The 17,344-nt window shown below is 42.1% G+C and overlaps 1 protein-coding gene across 2 annotated transcripts in view; it reads left to right on the plus strand.

Moving 5' to 3' along the window:
• The window catches only part of PDZD2 (PDZ domain containing 2), a 320,362-nt gene that overhangs the window by 218,886 nt on the left and 84,132 nt on the right, over nucleotides 1-17,344 (plus strand). For both annotated transcript variants that reach the window (XM_038743608.1, XM_038743609.1), the window contains exon 7: nucleotides 16,746-16,860. In XM_038743608.1, coding sequence (XP_038599536.1) covers nucleotides 16,746-16,860 — 115 coding nt within the window. The remainder of the gene's footprint in view (nucleotides 1-16,745; nucleotides 16,861-17,344) is intronic.

Raw genomic sequence — 17,344 nt, forward strand, 5'->3', positions numbered from 1 at the left:
AACACCTGGATTTTCCGTTCTAGACGTTCCTTAGTTTTTCAGATATTAACCACCTGCAGGTCATGTTAAGTTCAAAGATGTGCAAGCCTATCTAATCACCAGTGTTGATCTGTTTTTAAGTAAAGAGAAACAGACCCCAACAGCTTTCACAGCAAAAGTATATGGCTCACCTAGTCATGATGTAAAAGCGAATGAAGGCACAGCAGTGTCAGCTGTCTCAGCAGGTGCCCAAAGGATACACTGTCACTGAGTCAACCAGTGTGTGATGTCTCTTCCAGTTGTACAAAGGCCAACCTCCTATGACTTGTGGCTGCCCTGCTCTTTCTTGTTGACTTCTACATGCTCACAGCATCCAAGAAGCCTTTTCTCAAAAAAGCCACCATGATTGCTTCTGGTTAATGGTTATCTGAAGCCTGGTTAGCATTGAAATACTTCTAGCTATTTAGGGGAAGAAATGCCTGGAGTACTATTTGTTCTGACTCCATAATGTGCCATTCTTGAGTTACTCTAGGTAATCACAGTTTCTCTTAAATAATCCATAAAATCGAGTGCAGACATTTGGTACTGTGTGACTTAGATGGATGATAATTATGTAAATTACTACAGGCTTTTTTCCAGCCTCAACTTGATATTTTCCATCTGACTTGCCTGTAAGTATGGTTTAGACCAATTTAAAGGAAAGTATGATTGCCATTCACAAAAATCACGAAAAATGAAATGCACATTTCAGACACTCAGAATTTTAGTCACATCTACTCTGCTGAGGACTCTGAAGAAAATGACCAGCTCATGATGTACAGGTGCAGAAATAGTAAATATAGAAGAAGAATCTAATAGCTCATTTAATCATTGCCTTCTGTGATTTGTCTTCTGCAGAGCTTTGTTAATAATAATAATAATAATAATGGCATTTGTTAAGCGCTTACTATGTACAAAGCACTGTTCTAAGCGCTGGGGGGGATACAGTGTGATCAAGTTGTCCCACGTGGGGTTCACAGTCTTAATCCCCATTTTTACAGATGAGGTAACTGAGGCTCAGAGAAGTTAAGTGACTTGCCCAAGGTCACACAGCAGACTCGTGGTGGATCTGGGATTCGAACCCATAACCTCTGACTCCAAAGCCCGTGCTCTTTCCACTGAGCCACGCTGCTTCTCTTCTGATGAAAGTACAGTAACAGTGTTCATTGGTTAATAGGCTTAGGAAAAAGACAGCATGGCCCAGTGGCTAGGGTAATAATAATAATAATAATGTTGGTATTTGTTAAGTGCTTACTATGTGCCAAGCACTGTTCTGGACTTGAGAGTCAGAAGGACCTGGTTGTAATCCCGGCTCTGCCACTTTGCTGTGTGACCTTGGACAAATCACTTAACTTCTCTGTGCCTCAGTTACCTCATCTTTATAATGGGCTTTAAGGTTGTGAGTCCCATGAGGGTCATGGACTGTGTCCAACCTGCTTATATTATATCTATTCCATCACTTAGTACAGTGCCTGGCCCATAGTAAGCACTTAACAAATGCCGTAAAAGACAGAAGGGAGTTAAGGGAGGAGAGGAGAAAGTTGTCCGAAGTATTGAATTGGGTAAGACTAACCTTTTTTAATAAGCCTGACTGTTTATTCAGTCAACAGGCCCCATGGTGGGTATTGTCCAAGAGAGCATGGATTTAAAGGTTAAATCTTGGTTCTGCTACTGGTTCTGCTTCTGGCTCTTTCCTGGCATAATCCCTCTGCGAAGAAAGGGACCATCAAATTTCAAAATTTAGTTTGAAAATTGATTGAAAGAAAGTAATACAAATAAAGATTGTGTTATTTGTATGTACTGACCCAGTCCCTGTTTCATATGGGGTTCATAATCCCCATGATAGAGATGAGGAAATTGAGGCATTGAGAAGATAAATTACTTGCCAGAGATTTCACAGCAGACAAGGGGCAGAATCTGGATTAGAATCCAGGCCTCCTCCCAGTTCTGTGCTCTTCCAGTAGGACACGCTGAGTAGGAAGCGTGTCTTTTGTACTCTTCTGTCTTAGCTCCGGCATACGGTGAAGAATCTGTCATTTCAAGACATGAATGTTGGCCTAGATTTTTGTCCCACGCAGATCTGTGGGATTCCATTTAGTCAAAGCTGTATAAGCATCTCAGGACTATCATTAATTGTCCATGCTGAGCCCTGGGAGGATTTGGTGGGATGCTGCCTTGGATTGGAGAGAGGGAAGAAGCCTTTGTACCTGGGTTCAGGTCAGCCCAAGAGCCCCACGGGACCCAAACCTGCAGGATCTAGTAGGACCAGCATGAGGCCAAATCCACTTGGTTTCAGGCCAAACTGGATCAGTCTCTCCCAGCTCTGAAATTGAATCATTCGCTTAGCCTGGCTAAACTCACCGGGCTTCAAAAGCCAGGTGTCCAATGCATACTGGGAATCTGCACCAGCCAAAAGGGAGGAGGATTTCTAATTCCCTCCATGATGAAACGAGGGCAGTGCATAAGCTCATACTCCCCTAGGAGGCTTTCTCTGGCTAATGAACAGACCTGTGAACACCACCAGGCTGTGTGTGCGTAGCGGGAGTCCCCAGAAGCAATGTGAAAGGGTGTGGCCCCTTTAAGAAATCAGCCCCCTTAAGAGTTGGATCTCGAACTCTTTTTAAAGTGTTGTGAGCCAAACTCTGAATTTAACAAGAATACACGTTGTGAATTGGTGAGTACACCCCCTTTTTTCCCCATGTTCCACTTCGACCAGGTAGAAATCAGTGAGAACTGGGCAAGATGGATGTCTGGTCTTTTTCAGGCCCAAGGGGAGATTGCCTACATCCCTTTGGAGTAAGTGGGGACTGGAGAAGGGATTCTTGTTCCCACACTTCAAGTGAGAATGAGAACTATTTATTCCCCTGCCTCCCCATCTGAATTCCTCTCCATCTGGGAAGCAGCATGGCTCAATGGAAAGAGCACGGGCTTTGGAGTCAGAGGTCATGGGTTCAAATTCCGGCTCTGCCAATTGTCAGCTGTGTGACTTTGGGCAAGTCACTTAACTTCTCTGTGCCTCAGTTACCTCATCTGCAAAATGGGGATTAAGACTGTGAGCCCCAAGTGGGACAATCTGATCACCTTGTAACTTCTCCAGCGCTTAGAACAGTGCTTTGCACATAGTAAGCGCTTTATAAATGCCATCAAATAAAAGTGCTGGGGAACATAATGGAGGCAGGAAGCCTTCTGGCGCCTACCTGTACTGATATGCTCCCTGCAGGCTTCCTGTCCAGCTCCTCCCTTGGTCCATCCGAGGCCTCTCCCTCTGGCATGTGTGAATGCAGAAAGTCTCCCCCTTATATAAAGATGTCTTTGTAATCCATGACTGCCCTAACACCGGTCTGCTTTCCTTCCTCAGAGGGAGGAGAATTACATTACTTAATATGTTTGAAGGTTTGCTGTGCAAGTGAGGGAGTCCAGATTGCCTCTATGTAGGCCGCTAATCTGACAGTTGGGTTGAATATATTGAGAGGTTAATGACCTAGATTAAACGTATGTATGGAGCAAGGAAGACCAGAATTAATACAGCATTTGTCATGGACTGAGAAAAAATAAAATAGCTGTGGAGGATTTAAGATATCTGTTTAGGTAGTTGCACAGGGAGGAAATGTTAAAAACATAAATGTTGAAGAAGACTGGGTTATTCAACGACTATGGAGAGTAATAATTCCTCTGAAAGTCAGAATAACTAGAGCAAGAAATACAAGAAATTCACAAGGACCTGCTTCAAGCTCTCCAGTCAAAAGAAAAAAAGTGCAGTGGCCATAGAGAAAGAAAGAGGCACTTTCTTTGGACAGGGAGATTTAAAGAAGAAGCAGTGTTGCCTAGTGAAAAAAGCACTGGCCTGGGAGTTAGAGGACCTGAAATCTAAGCCCAGCTCTGATACTTGTCAGCTGTGTGACCCTGGCAAGTCATTTAACTTCTCTGTGCCTCAGTTACACCACTGGTAAAATAGGGATTAAGACTGTGAGCACTATATTGGACAAGGACTGTGTCCGACCTGATTATCTTGTATCTACCCCAGGACCTGACACATAGTAAGTGTTTAACAAACACCATTAAAATAAATGGATAAGCCCCTACAATGAATGAGTACACAATTCACTTACATAACTTTCTTTTTCAAAAATGGAATGAAGCCATCTTCCTTTCTAAGGAGATAACTTAATTCCTTGCCAAAGCTCAGATAACAAAGAGAGTGTTTAGAAGTTGTTTAGCACATTTATCATGTGGTCCGTGTCCTTATTCCTGGGTTTCGAGGAAATTCACTTATGCACCTTCTGAACCACTCAGTTTTGTAAAATCATTGAAAGTTCGGGTGAGACTAGGGCCCTTTTTCTGAAGGGGAAAGGAAGTGCAATCTGGACATTACTATTCAGTAAATCTGACAGTAATACTGACTTCATTAATACTGAAACCAAGAGCCAGGAGTGGAAAGCATCCAGAACACAGTGGAATTGGGAAAACAAGCAGTATGACTTTATTAAAAGAAAGAAAAAATCCAAAACAAAAACTTGGAGCTTTTCCTAATAGAATTACTAATTTGTTGGATGAAGTGAGTGATGAAAATGTTTTCTGCCTGGATGTTCCTAAGCATTTAGTGTTTTCATCCTTTAAAATGCTATTTATCGATTTAATTCAAACTGTCTTATAGTAAAAAAAACCAACAACACAGGCATAAGCATTGAAAACTGTATTTGTCTTGGAAGGAGAGAACAAACAGTTGGTTATACTTTTTGATTATTTGAAATGGGATGATGAGAACATTTAATGAACCCTCAATTTAAGGGATTTAAAGAAACTAGAATTATGAGAAAGGAAATAGTAAATTCCAGTCCAAGATACAAATTTTCCATGGATGAAAATATTGCAAAATGTCTCTTACTACCTACCTTCTTAGTGGCCAGAATTCTGGATTTCATTACGAGGACATTTGCAATCTATTAGACCAGAAGTCTGTAATGTTTAGGTCTGCCAAAGGAGGGCATTGAAAAGTCTCTTTCCTAATGATTCTGGTGATCCTTCCCTGGGACCACAAGACAAAGAGTGAGTTTAAATGTAAATAATAACTAGAATAAAAGACTTGATTTATGCATGAATGATAAAAGGAATTAATCAACCAAGGAGGTTAGCAAAGTAATGACTAAAGTGAATGGAAAGGGGACAGATTAAATTCTACAGATAAATGACAGTTACAGGAGGCTTGTTTTAACAACTATGGTTTACAGGAAGGTATTTGAAGCCAGTGAACACTGTTGTAACATTAATCCATTGGTAAATGAAGTGTCAGGTTTAACCTAATTTACCAAGCCTTGATTTTTGCGAGTGCCTGGGAAGAAGGGATGAAGAGGCATGGCCTAGTGGAAGGAGCATGTGCCTGGGAGTTAGAGGACCTGAGTTCTAATGCTGTCTCCACCATTTTACCTGATGAGCGGCATTGGGCAACTCACTTAACTTCTTTGTACCTTGGTTCTTTCCTTTGTAAAATGGGGATTCAATGCCCGTGCTCCCTCCTACATAGACTGTGAGCCCCATGTGGGGCCTGATTATCAATCAATCAATCAATCAGTCAATCGTATTTATTGAGCGCTTACTGTGTGCAGAGCACTGTACTAAGCGCTTGGGAAGTACAAGTAGGCAGCATATAGAGACAATCCCTACCCAACAGTGGGCTCACAGTCTAAAAGGGGGAGACAGAGAACAAAACCAAACATACTAATAAAATAAAATTAATAGAATAGATATGTACAAGTAAAATAAATAAATAAATAGAGTAATAAATATGTACAAACATATATACATATATACAGGTGCTGTGGGGAATGGAAGGAGGTAAAATGGGGGGGATGGAGAGGAGGATGAGGGGGAGAGGAAGGAAGGGGCTCAGTCTGGGAAGGCCTCTTGTATCTACCCCAGCACTTAGTACAGTGCTTGACATATAGTAAGTTGCTTAAGAAATATTACGGTGATGCTGATTGTTATTATTATTATTATTATGAGACCTTTTTATGTTAGCTTCACTCTGGAATCATGGCATCTCTCCCCAGGGGCACAGATCATTCTCTCTTTGCCTTAAGGCAGCTTCCTCCCCACAGGTTCCAACTCCCCATCCTTTCTGAGGTGATTCAGGAGCATGAATTTGGAGCTGGGATACTCCTGCCAAGCTCCTGCCAGGTGGAAGTTGGGGAAGAGTTTGAGCCATCTGCATCACACATATGTCTTTGGACACTGATCCCTGCACCCCTCACTAATTTCCAGTATTCAGTAGAAGATAGAGTAGTGCCAGGGTGTGGAAGGCAATCTCATCAAAAAGGAGCAAAATAGTAAAAGTTCAGACTTTGTGATGAAAGAGCTGAAGGTTTAGGAAGCAGCGTGACTCAGTGGAAAGAGCCCAGGCTTTGGAATCAGAGGTCATGGGTTCAAATTCCGGCTCTGCCAATTGTCAGCTGTGTGACTTTGGGCAAGTCACTTAACTTCTCTGGGCCTCAGTTTCCTCATCTGTAAAATGGGGAGCCCCACGTGGGATAACCTTCCCAGCGCTTAGAACAGTGCTTTTGCACATAGTAAGTGCTTAATAAATGCCATCGTTATTATTATTATTAAGGAGTCATTAGGTCACCCCAAAGAGATTAAGCTATTAAAGAATAGAAATCTTAGCCTGGATTTCTTTGCCCAAAAAGCTGGATCAGTTTGAATTTTAGCTCAGACGTGCCCAAACTTGCTATATAACTCAGTGCCTTCATTTTCAGCCAAACACAATCAGTTCTCAAGGTAGTGGGTGGCTTAGAAGGGAAAAGCTGAGAGAGCAGTGAGTGTGTATGGTTATTCTTATATATATATATATATATATATATATATATATATAAATAATCTCTCAGCAAATTTAAGATCCACATATTTTGATTCATTGCATTAAGCAGTTTAGAAGTAGCAGTAAATGAATTCTCTTTCATAGGCTGGTTATATAAAGCAGTTTATGAAGAATTCCTTTAGGTTCTAATGGAGATAAAATGTTGACTGTCAGAAGTTATATGGTAATGAAATAGTTTAGGAAAAAATTACTTCCCTTTATATAAAGAATATTAAAAAGGATCCATGCTGGGCTGAACTGTCCCCTACCCCCCACCTCCTCATTCCTTTTCAAAATAAACTCTTTAGAAATTTAATGTGCATACTGATCTCTGGATGCTTCATATTCTATATAGTGCTTTCAAACATTCAAAGCACCTCTTTTCTGAAGAGTTCTACTGTTTCATTTTCCTCATTTTTTGGTAGTAATCACATTTACCTGGTCAGTTTCAGTATCACTTGGGACTTGCAGAATGTTTGTGAGTTATTTTACTGCAGATTCTGGAGTGATGTGAGGAATTAACATTCGAAAGAGAATGGCAATTCAGAAGTAAAACAGAAACAAATCAGCTGTCTGCTATTATGCCACCCATTATGTCAACTGCACAGGAGAAAACAGATTTCTTAATGAGATAATGTCACTCATTTGCACAAGCATGTATTGTATAACAGCTTTGTTTATGAGCTTTGCTAAATTAAAAAAAATAGTGAGTTGCCTGAGATGCTTGATATCTTTGTTTGCCTGACTGATAGGTTGTGACCTAGGGAGCCCTTAGGTTTCTGTTGAAACAGAAACAGGATGTCCCTATTTAGTTTAAATTCCAGTTATTGTTTTTTTCTTTAATCAAATGGCAAAATACTAGTACTTCTGCCCCAAACATTCATCTCAAGTGGGGCAGAGCCAAGGATTTGGTGAATTCTTACTGAAAAATGATATTTCCTATTCTCATATTTGCTGTAGAAGTGTATTTTTATATTTTCTGTTTTTCAGGCATCATTTTCACCATAGTAGGGCAAAGGCTAGGGATCGTGAAGGCAAAAAAACCCAAAGAAACAACACTGAAGGGTGAAAAGTTCTTTTGAAACATCATAAGTTTCACAGAAAGTCAAACTGCTACAGGATAACAGGATGAATAACTTAACAATGGAAAAATGTACCCAAGTTTCTCACCAGTTCAGCTTTCTTGCCCTAGCATGTATAAACAAGAACTCACTAATTGGATACATGGAATCACAGGTCCCCCAAACAAATTCTAAAGCCAAAGTGGAAGGGTCCTTGCTAGTGTGCTGCTTTACATGTACATATTTTTCAAGTCAATGATAGCGAAAATGCTGGGCCTTTGTCTCCTCCTGCGAAAGGGGAAGACCAAGACAACTTGAAACTGTGGACATTGTACCCAGCAATTTTAATTAAATGGTTTCCCCAGGGAGAGGAGGATTGTCTACTCCCTTGTGCTGTTCCCAGGAACATATCCAACTTCCCTGTGCACTACATGCCCCCACTTGCTCCCAGTGGCATGCATGGCCATTAGGATAGAGCTTGGACCAGGACAACCTGCGGTAATCCCGCCACCCGCATAGCCACTGCCTGGAGTCCATCCCCTATGCTTCATGAGATACATGCCCCCATGTATTCCGGCCATGCTCCTTGCCAGGTCTGGAGTCTTTGGTGGGCTTGACTTAGACTTCCAGAACCCTAGAGGGCCTGGTAATGTTGACCTTCAAGCCCAAGTGATGGTAATGATGAGCCATAAAGCAGATAGCATGGTTAATGAGGGAAGGAGCTCAGAAAGACAGCAAATACCCCCAGATATCTCCCAAATAGAGTAAATAGCCAAAGAGTTTCTTTTAAAGTAAAAGAGAGAGAGCAGTCTATCTCCACACCCAACCATTCTACAGGCTTTCTACCACCACACAGACTAGACTTGGTCCCCACAAACAATGACATTTCATACATAGCATTTAGGGGAAATGAAACTCACAATCAGGGTCTGATGGAGCCTTTAGTGCCAGGGCAGGTGCCACTCAGCAGCCAAAAGTCTGAGAATGTGAGTAACAGTAGGCCAGTTCCATTGAGGCCCAGTGGGTTTCAGTTTCCATTTCCAGCTGCCTCTGAAAAGTACAGGACCTGTGTCTCCTGGGAAATGTAGTTCCCAGAGAACATCTCCTACTTTACCTTCTGCCCAAAGAATCACCTGAGCATTTTATGCCAACTGGGTTCTGCCAACATGAGCAGTATTGTCCACTGAAAGAATCCCAAGGGTCCGGTTCAGCATAAATGGAAGTTCCGTTGCCTCAGCTCCCTTTTAGGAGGATGGCATGATTATCTAGAATGGTTCAAGGGAGATTTCCCTGGCCCCCATGGAGGGGGGCAGCTCCCCAAAATGGACTGGCAGTATTGGACAATGCCCTGCCCCCAAGGTAGGTGACTGCCACTCAAAACCCCCTGGACCATCTGCAGGGCTCTCCTGTTCTCCCCTTATAGACTGTAAGCTCATTGTTGGCAGGGAATGTTTCTGTTTATTTTTACATTGTACTTTCCCAAGCGGTTAGTACAGTGCTCTGCACACAGTAAACTCTCAATAAATACAATTAAATGAATGAATGAATGAACGACCCATGATTCTGCCAGGGAAGCAGGTGAGAACTGGGCTCGTGGTGATTGTCAGAAGCCCAGGATGGGAAATAGTGAGGAAAAGCACATTTAAAGCTTATCCCTGTAAATACATGTTTGAAGGAGGAGTGAGTAGAAAAATCAGGGCACCTTAGAGCTCAGGGGCTGGGAAGGGATAGATTGGACAAAGTCCAGTTGCTTATAGGGATAATTATCATTTTGACAGCTTAATTTGATTTAGTATTTTTTATTTATTAGACTGTTCTAAAATGGCTTATGAAAGTAGGTGTTCCAGTTTTCTGCTGTTGGCCTATTTTTTGTAACCTATGTAAAATGTAAGTAATTTGGAATAATGTAAATGATTTACCCAATCAATGCTGATTAAGAAGGTAAGTATAGCTCCTTGAGGGCAGTGAACTTTGGTATATTGCATTCTCCCAAGCACTTAGTAGAGTGCTCTAAACACAATAAACACTCAATAAATACAATTTTTTTTACTATATGCCAGGCACTGTACTAAACCCTGCGGTAGATATGAGGTTGTCAGGTTGGACAAAGTTCCTGTCCTACATGGGATCCACAGTTTAAGTCCCCATTTTACATATGAGGTAACAGGCACAGAGTAGACAAGTGGCAGTGCTGGAATTAGAACCCAGGTTCTTCTGAATTCCAGGCCCATGATTCCGGATCCATGGTCACTAGGACATGCCACCTCCACCTCCCTGGTATTATGTGTGTCACAGATTGTTCAGGAGAACATCTAACAGGTTTATTACACCAATTTTAAGGTGTAATGATTCAGAAACAATCTTGGTTTATTTTCTTAGCTGAGTGGAGTCTGCACTATCAATTGGTCCCAAATCAGTCAATCAATCAATGGTTTTTAGTAAACACTTAGTGAAGAGCATCGTACTAAGCACTTGGGAGAGTACAGTACAGAAGAACTGGTGCAACATTACCCGTCCACCAGTAGCTTGCCATCTATCAATCAATCAATCAATCAATCATATTTATTGAGCACTTACTGTGTGCAGAGCACTGTACTAAGCGCTTGGGAAGTACAAGTTGGCAACATATAGAGACAGTCCCTACCCAACAGTGGGCTCACAGTCTAAAAGGGGGAGATAGAGAACAAAACCAAACATACTAACAAAATAAAATAAATAAATCTAGAAGGGAAGATGGACATTAAAATAAATTATGAATATGAACATTAATTCACCCCATCCTCAACCCCATAGCACTTATGTTCACTTATAGCACCTAAGTCTTAAAGGGAACAGATCCAAGCACATAGGTGACACAGAAGGGAAAGGGAGTAGGGGAAATGAGGGCTTAGTCAGGGAAGACCTCTTGGAGGAGATGGGATTTTAATAAGGCTTTGAAAGTGTGGAGAGTGATGATCTGTTGTACTTGGATGGGGAGGGAGTTTCAGGCCAGAGGGAGGATGTGGGCAAGATAGATGAGCTGGAGGTACAGTGAGTAGATTGGTGTTAGAGGAGCAAAGCATGCAGGCTGGATTGAAATAGGAAATTATTGAGCTAGGATAGCAGCAAGCTGGTTTAGTGCTTTAAAGCCAATGGTAAGGAGTTTCTGTTTGATGCAGAAGTGGTAGGCAACCACCGGAGGTTCTCGAGGAGTGGGGAAACAGGGACTGAATGTTTTTTAGAAAAATGATCTGGCCAGTACTGGAGGGCAGTAGATCCGCCAAACTAGCTCACTTCCCTCCTTCCAAGCCCTACTGAAAGCTCACCTCCTCTAGGAGGCCTTCCCAGACTGAGCCCCCCATTTCCCCTGCTCCTCCTCCCCTCCCCATCTCCCCTACTCCCTCCCTCTGCTCTATCTCCCTCCCCATCCCACAGCACTTGTGTATGTTTGTACGTATTCATTTTTCTATTCATTTTATTAATGATGTGCATATATCTATAATTTTATTTATTTATTTTGATGCTATTGAAGACTGTCTACTTGTTTTGTTTTGTAGGCTGTCACCCCCTTCTAGACTGTGAAGCTAGAAGCACCGTGGCTCAGTGGGAAGAGCACGGGCTTTAGAGTAAGAGGTTATGGGTTCGAATCCCGCTTCACCACATGTCTGCTGTGTGACCTTGGGCAAGTCACTTAACTTCTCTGAGCCTCAGTTACCACATCTGTAAAATGGGGATTAAGGCTGTGAGCCCCACGTGGGACAACTTGTTCACCATGTGCCCCCCCCCAGTGCTTAGAACAGTGCTCTGCACATAGTAAGCGCTTAACAAATGCCATTATCATTATTATTATTATTGTCTCTATCTGTTGCTGAGTTGTACTTTCCAAGCACTTAATACAGTGCTATACACACAATAAGCGCTCAATAAATACATTTGAATGAATGAAAGAATGAATGACTCGTAAATCAATCAATCAATCGTATTTATTGAGCACTTACTGTGTGCAGAGCACTGTACTAAGCGCTTGGAAAGTACAAGTTGGCAACATATAGAGACAGTCCCTACCCAACAGTGGGAAATGGAGTGGGTGGTAGAGGCAGATGATACTGTTTTCAAAGAAAGGGAAAGAAAGGGATAGGGGAAGTGGGATGGCGCAAAAGCAACATTGGGGAGCAAGGAGAAAACTTACTCCTCCCCCTTTCCTGGTGAGTCTTTGGGAGTGGAGAAGATGAGGCCCCCCCCCCGCCCCCCTGAGAGAGTGGCAGGGGAGACCGTGTCATCTGGGGAGAGCCAGACTTAAGTGATGGCAAGGAGGAGCCGTGACTGGGTTTCCTAAGGATGAAAGGAAGCATCCCCATGATGGAGCGGGGGTAGCATAGGCCACATTTGGCTGAGGCTGGGGGTGGGAGGGGCGTGGGGGAAGGGAACAGTGCAAGGGGTGAGGAGCGGCTGGTTGGGAGTGAGCTGACGGGGGTTGGTGTGGAGGAGAGGGATGAGAGGTGGTGCTGGAAAAGAATAATAATAATGGCATTTATTAAGCACTTACTATGTGCAAAGCACTGTTCTAAGCACTGAAGGGGACAGCCTTTTCTCCATCCTTTTACCTTCAATGGAAAATAGTCCCCCCCTTAAAGTGAAATCAAATTAATTTTAGCATGTATATTTTTAACATTCCTAGGGTGAGGAGTCACCTTTTCCTAAACGCTGCTCCGAGGCATAGAGCTGATGTGGTTTCAGAGCCCCAGAGAGAGGACCAAGTGCCTCCTGCTGAGCTGCATACATTCAGTGATTCCTTCTATGCAGGATAGCAGTTCAGTCCAGCAAAATAAAAACTTTCCTAGCATAGCTCCCTCCTCCTTATCCACTCGCTTCTTCCACATCACTCTAGTTTATACTCTCAAGCTAACTCACTCTCCCTTGTTTTCTTCTCTCCACCATCAACCTCTTTCAGTCGTATTTTTTGAGCACTTACTGTGTGCAGAACACTGTACTAAACGCTTGGAAAGTACAGTTCAGCAATAGAGACAATCCCTGCCCACACCGGGTTTACAGTCTAGAAGAAGATTAATGATGGTATTTGTTAAGCGCTTACTATGTGCCAAGGACTGTTTTAAGCACTGGGGTAGATACAAGGTAATCAGGCTGTCCCACATGGGGCTCACAGTCTTAATCCCTGTTTTACAGATAAGGGAACTGAGGCTCAGAGAAGTGAAGTGATTTGCCAAAGGTCACACCAGACAAGTGGCGGGGCTGGGATTGGAGACCTCTGACTCCTAAATCTGTGCTCTTTTCCACTAAGACACGCTGTTTCTCCAATTAGGGTATTTGTTAAGTGCTTACTATGTGCACTGTACTAACTACGGGGGTGAATACAAGCAAATCGGGTTGGACACAGTCCCTGCCCCACGTGGGGTGCACAGTTTTAATCCCCATTTTATGGATGAGGGAATTGAGGCCCAGAGAAGTGAAGTGACGTGCCCAAGGTCACAGCAGACAAGCGGCAGAGTCGGAATTAGAACCCACAACCCATGACCTTAATCCCCATGACCTTCTGGCTCCCAGGCCTGGGCTGAACCTCTGTGCTCCCCTACCTAGAATTCTCTCCCCCTTCAGAGCTAACAGACCACAGATCTCTCCCATTCTCAGAGTCCTTCTGAAATCACTTATTCTACAGGAAACCTTCCCTGATTAATTTCTAAATCTCCCCAATTTATACCCCCAGTAGCCATTTCAGCTTTTCCACAATAGTTAAGCAGTTCATGACAGTGTAGCACATATGTGCATATTTAAAACTCTGTTACTTCCTTTTGGCCCCTAGACTGTAAACTCCTTGTGGGCAAGGATCATGTCTACCAAATCTATTGTATTGTATTCTCCCAAGCACTTAGTGCAATGTTCAGCACAAAGTAAGCACTCAATGAATACTATTGATTGATTGATTTTGGTTGTGATTTAACTGCGGTCTATCTGCCCCACTAGATTGTAAACTTCTTGAGGGCAGAGATCATGAATACTAATTCCATTGTACTCTCCCAAGATCTTAGTATAGCGCTTTTCACAAAATAGTCATCAATTCATCAACAATCCAAGGTATTTACTGAGCGCTTACTGTGTGTAGAACACCGCACCAAGAGCATGGGAGAGTACAGTGAAACAAAATTGTTAAGCATTTTCCCTGCCCACGAGGAGCTTACAGTCTAAAGGAGAAGTTTACTTGCAATAAATTCTATTGATTGAGTTATAGAAATATTGCTGAACTAATCATAACATAACTTTAATACTTTTTAAGTGCAGAATGCTGTCATTTAACTCAGAACCTTTAATAATGCAGCATGCTGTTCATCCCTGTTGCTAACGTTAATGGTAATTCTGGCCAGACAAAATCCAACATATATCAATACAGTACAGCCTTCTTGACGTTACACCTTGGAACATAATTCAGAGTAGTAGTTGTGGCTTCCTTTTTCATCCAAGTGGCAACATATATTAAATAAGGTAATAAAAATATTGGTGAGATTGGAAGCTACCTTCTTGAGGATAACAGGAATGCATTTCCTCACTCTTATTTAAATCATGAATTTTCAACATTGTACATTTCCACAATCCCACTTCCCCCATGGTCATGCATTCTTATGTATATATTCCATGGTCAGTCCTGAATCATGAATATCAGAAGCAAAAGAGAAACTCTTCCCTTTTGTTGACAATATAACCTGGATTTGGATCGTGAATTAGTAAATTGACATGCCATAGAAATGCAAGGAAGATTGCTTCACATGAGGCTTATTATGATGCAATAGACAATTGCATTGAGGTTTTTGAGTTGGGACCAGAGATCACAAACCAGAAATCATTAGTCCTTTTCTGAGTTCCTTGAACAGGATTTTTAATTGTTTTATGCCTAAAGGCAATGTAATCATCCAAGCATTTAATGGACAACAATTGAAGTAATAACACAAAAATTCTGAAATACATTTCCCAGAGGTTTATAACCTGTGTGATGAAAATATTGTAATACATAAAGGATCAAGAATCTAACTCTGTCTCTGATAATTACTGTTTATGGCTTGAAAGCAGACCAACAAATGTGGCCTGGGGCTTTTGTTTTGATCACTTTTACTTGCTGCATGCATTTTCCCATTCCCTGAAGATCTTTTACAAGGCTTGAAACCTGTTTATTTTGTGTGGTATTAATTTAATTTACAGGCTGTTGATGTGGAAAACTTCCAACATGCTCTAGTGCCGTAGTCTTGGAGTCAGGAGAGCCTGGTTCTAGGCCTCTTGTCTGATGTATGACCTCGGGCAAATCACTCAACTTTTGTATGCCTCAGTGTCCACAACTTAAAATGGGAATAAAAAACACAATCTCCCTCTCCCTTACTGTGAGCCTGGTGTGAAATAGAGCTGGTCTCTTTTATGACTATCAATAAATATGATTGAATCTTATGACTAACCCAGGGCTTAAAGTAATGGTTAACACATGGTAATCACATAATGCCATCATTAGTAATAATAATAATGATGGTATTAGTTGAGAGCTCACTATGTGCCAGGCACCGTACTAAGTGCTGGGGTGAACACAAGCAAATCGGGTTGGACACAGTCCCTGTCCCACGTGGGGCTGACAGTCTCAGACCCCATTTTACAGATGAGGTGTCTGAGGCCCAGTGAAGTGACTTGCCAAAGGTCACACAGCAGACAAGTGGCAGAGCTGAGATTAAAACCCATGACCTTCTGATTCCCAGGCCCATGCTCTATCCACTACACCATGCTGCTTCTCTAAAATTAGGTAAAGGTTAGAATCCTGTGCAGAGAAGCAGTGTGGCTCAGTGGAAAGAGCACAGGCTTGGGAATCAGAGATCATGGGTTCTAATACTGTCTCCGCCGCTTGTCAGCTGTATGACTTTGAGCAAGTCACTTGATTTCTCTGTGCCTCAGTTACCTCATCTGTAAAATGAGGACTAGGGGGATTAGGACTCTGAGCCCCATGTGGGACAACCTGATTATCTTGTATCCCCCCGCAGCGCTTAGAACAGTGCTTGGCACGTAGTAAGTGCTTAACAAACGCAAAAAAAAATTAATTTCATATGGTGTTTTCAAGGAATAGCCCAACAGTTCAGTCCTTTTATTGAAAATATTTCAGGTGATAGGTAGGTTGGGAGAAAGTGAAGTTTAATTGTAGTGGAGCTGGTAATTCACAAAGAAGCATTCCAGTTGCCTAATTGGGCTTGTAACTCCAACAAACAGGAGTGGGGGCAGCCAGCCAGCAGCATACAGTAAAGGAAGAAAGATGTGGAGTATTAGAAAGGGTTTTTGGGAAATTCCCTGGTGTCAAGTGAAGTTGTCTTGGTGAAAAAAAAAATGAACAATGATGGCCAAGATGCCCACTTTTGTGCACATTATCAATGACTGATAAATAAATAAGTGTTAAGGAATATTTTAAGAGTATTTTACCTTCATTAAGCAAGGTTATCATTAATAGGGGCCGGGGAAATTTTCTGCTGAACCATATTCAAATTACGTTCCTAATGTTAGGTTGCCTCTGGGTTTCTGTTGTTTAGTCTTCATTGCATTTCCAGGGGAAGAACATATACAGAATAAAATGGGGAAAAAACAATACTTAATGATAAGGAGAAGATGATTTGCCTTTAACTGATAGAGGTGTAGAGCTATGTCCTAGAGTGAGACAAAATGAAGTCAGGAGTACCTAAGGAGCTGTAATCGTATGCCATGGACTCCGTCTAATAAAGCATTCATTTACTTAAATTACTGAGGAATAGTTTTCCCAGTGGAGAACTACACTTGGCTTTTAGCATAACTCTTTTGCCTCCTTTCAGATGACTGAGTCCGAGAAGCCCCAAGATCAAGGTGGTTGCCCTGAAGGATCCAAGGGGAACTGTCGAAGCCCAACCCTGGGAAACAGCATGATGAAGTTCAGAAGTCGATCCCAAGGTAGATCTTGTGCGCTGGGGTTGGCCTGCCTAAGAGAAGGTGTGGCATTGCCAAGTGGGGCTGGGCCTGAGATGGAGAGGTGGGTGTCATGGAGAGGTGAGTGTCTAGGAATGCCAATTTAGGGGAGTTAATTATTTCATTCCAATGGGCCTCTCGGTGGTTTAGTTTGGATGGTGATCACCAGTGGCATGATCTTGATATTCAACTTGGCTTCCCAAGCTGAATCTTTATACTGGCAGAATAATAAGGTGAAAGCCAATATCTCTATTTGACTTTGCTTAATTTTAAAGTTCCTGTGTATTTGGTTCAGTTTATTTCACCAGAATGATTTAGAGGTGTGCAAGTCATAATGAAGTAGCCTTGGTGGTGTATCTCACCTGCATACACAAATATACAGAATACTTTCAGTTCAGAAGAAGGAAAAATGAATTAAAAAATCATTTTTCCATCCTGAAACTCTAGTTTCTCAGTATCTCAAATAACC

This window comes from Tachyglossus aculeatus, chromosome 3 (assembly GCF_015852505.1).
Source record: "Tachyglossus aculeatus isolate mTacAcu1 chromosome 3, mTacAcu1.pri, whole genome shotgun sequence".
In the NCBI taxonomy this organism is placed as follows: Eukaryota; Metazoa; Chordata; class Mammalia; order Monotremata; family Tachyglossidae; genus Tachyglossus; species Tachyglossus aculeatus.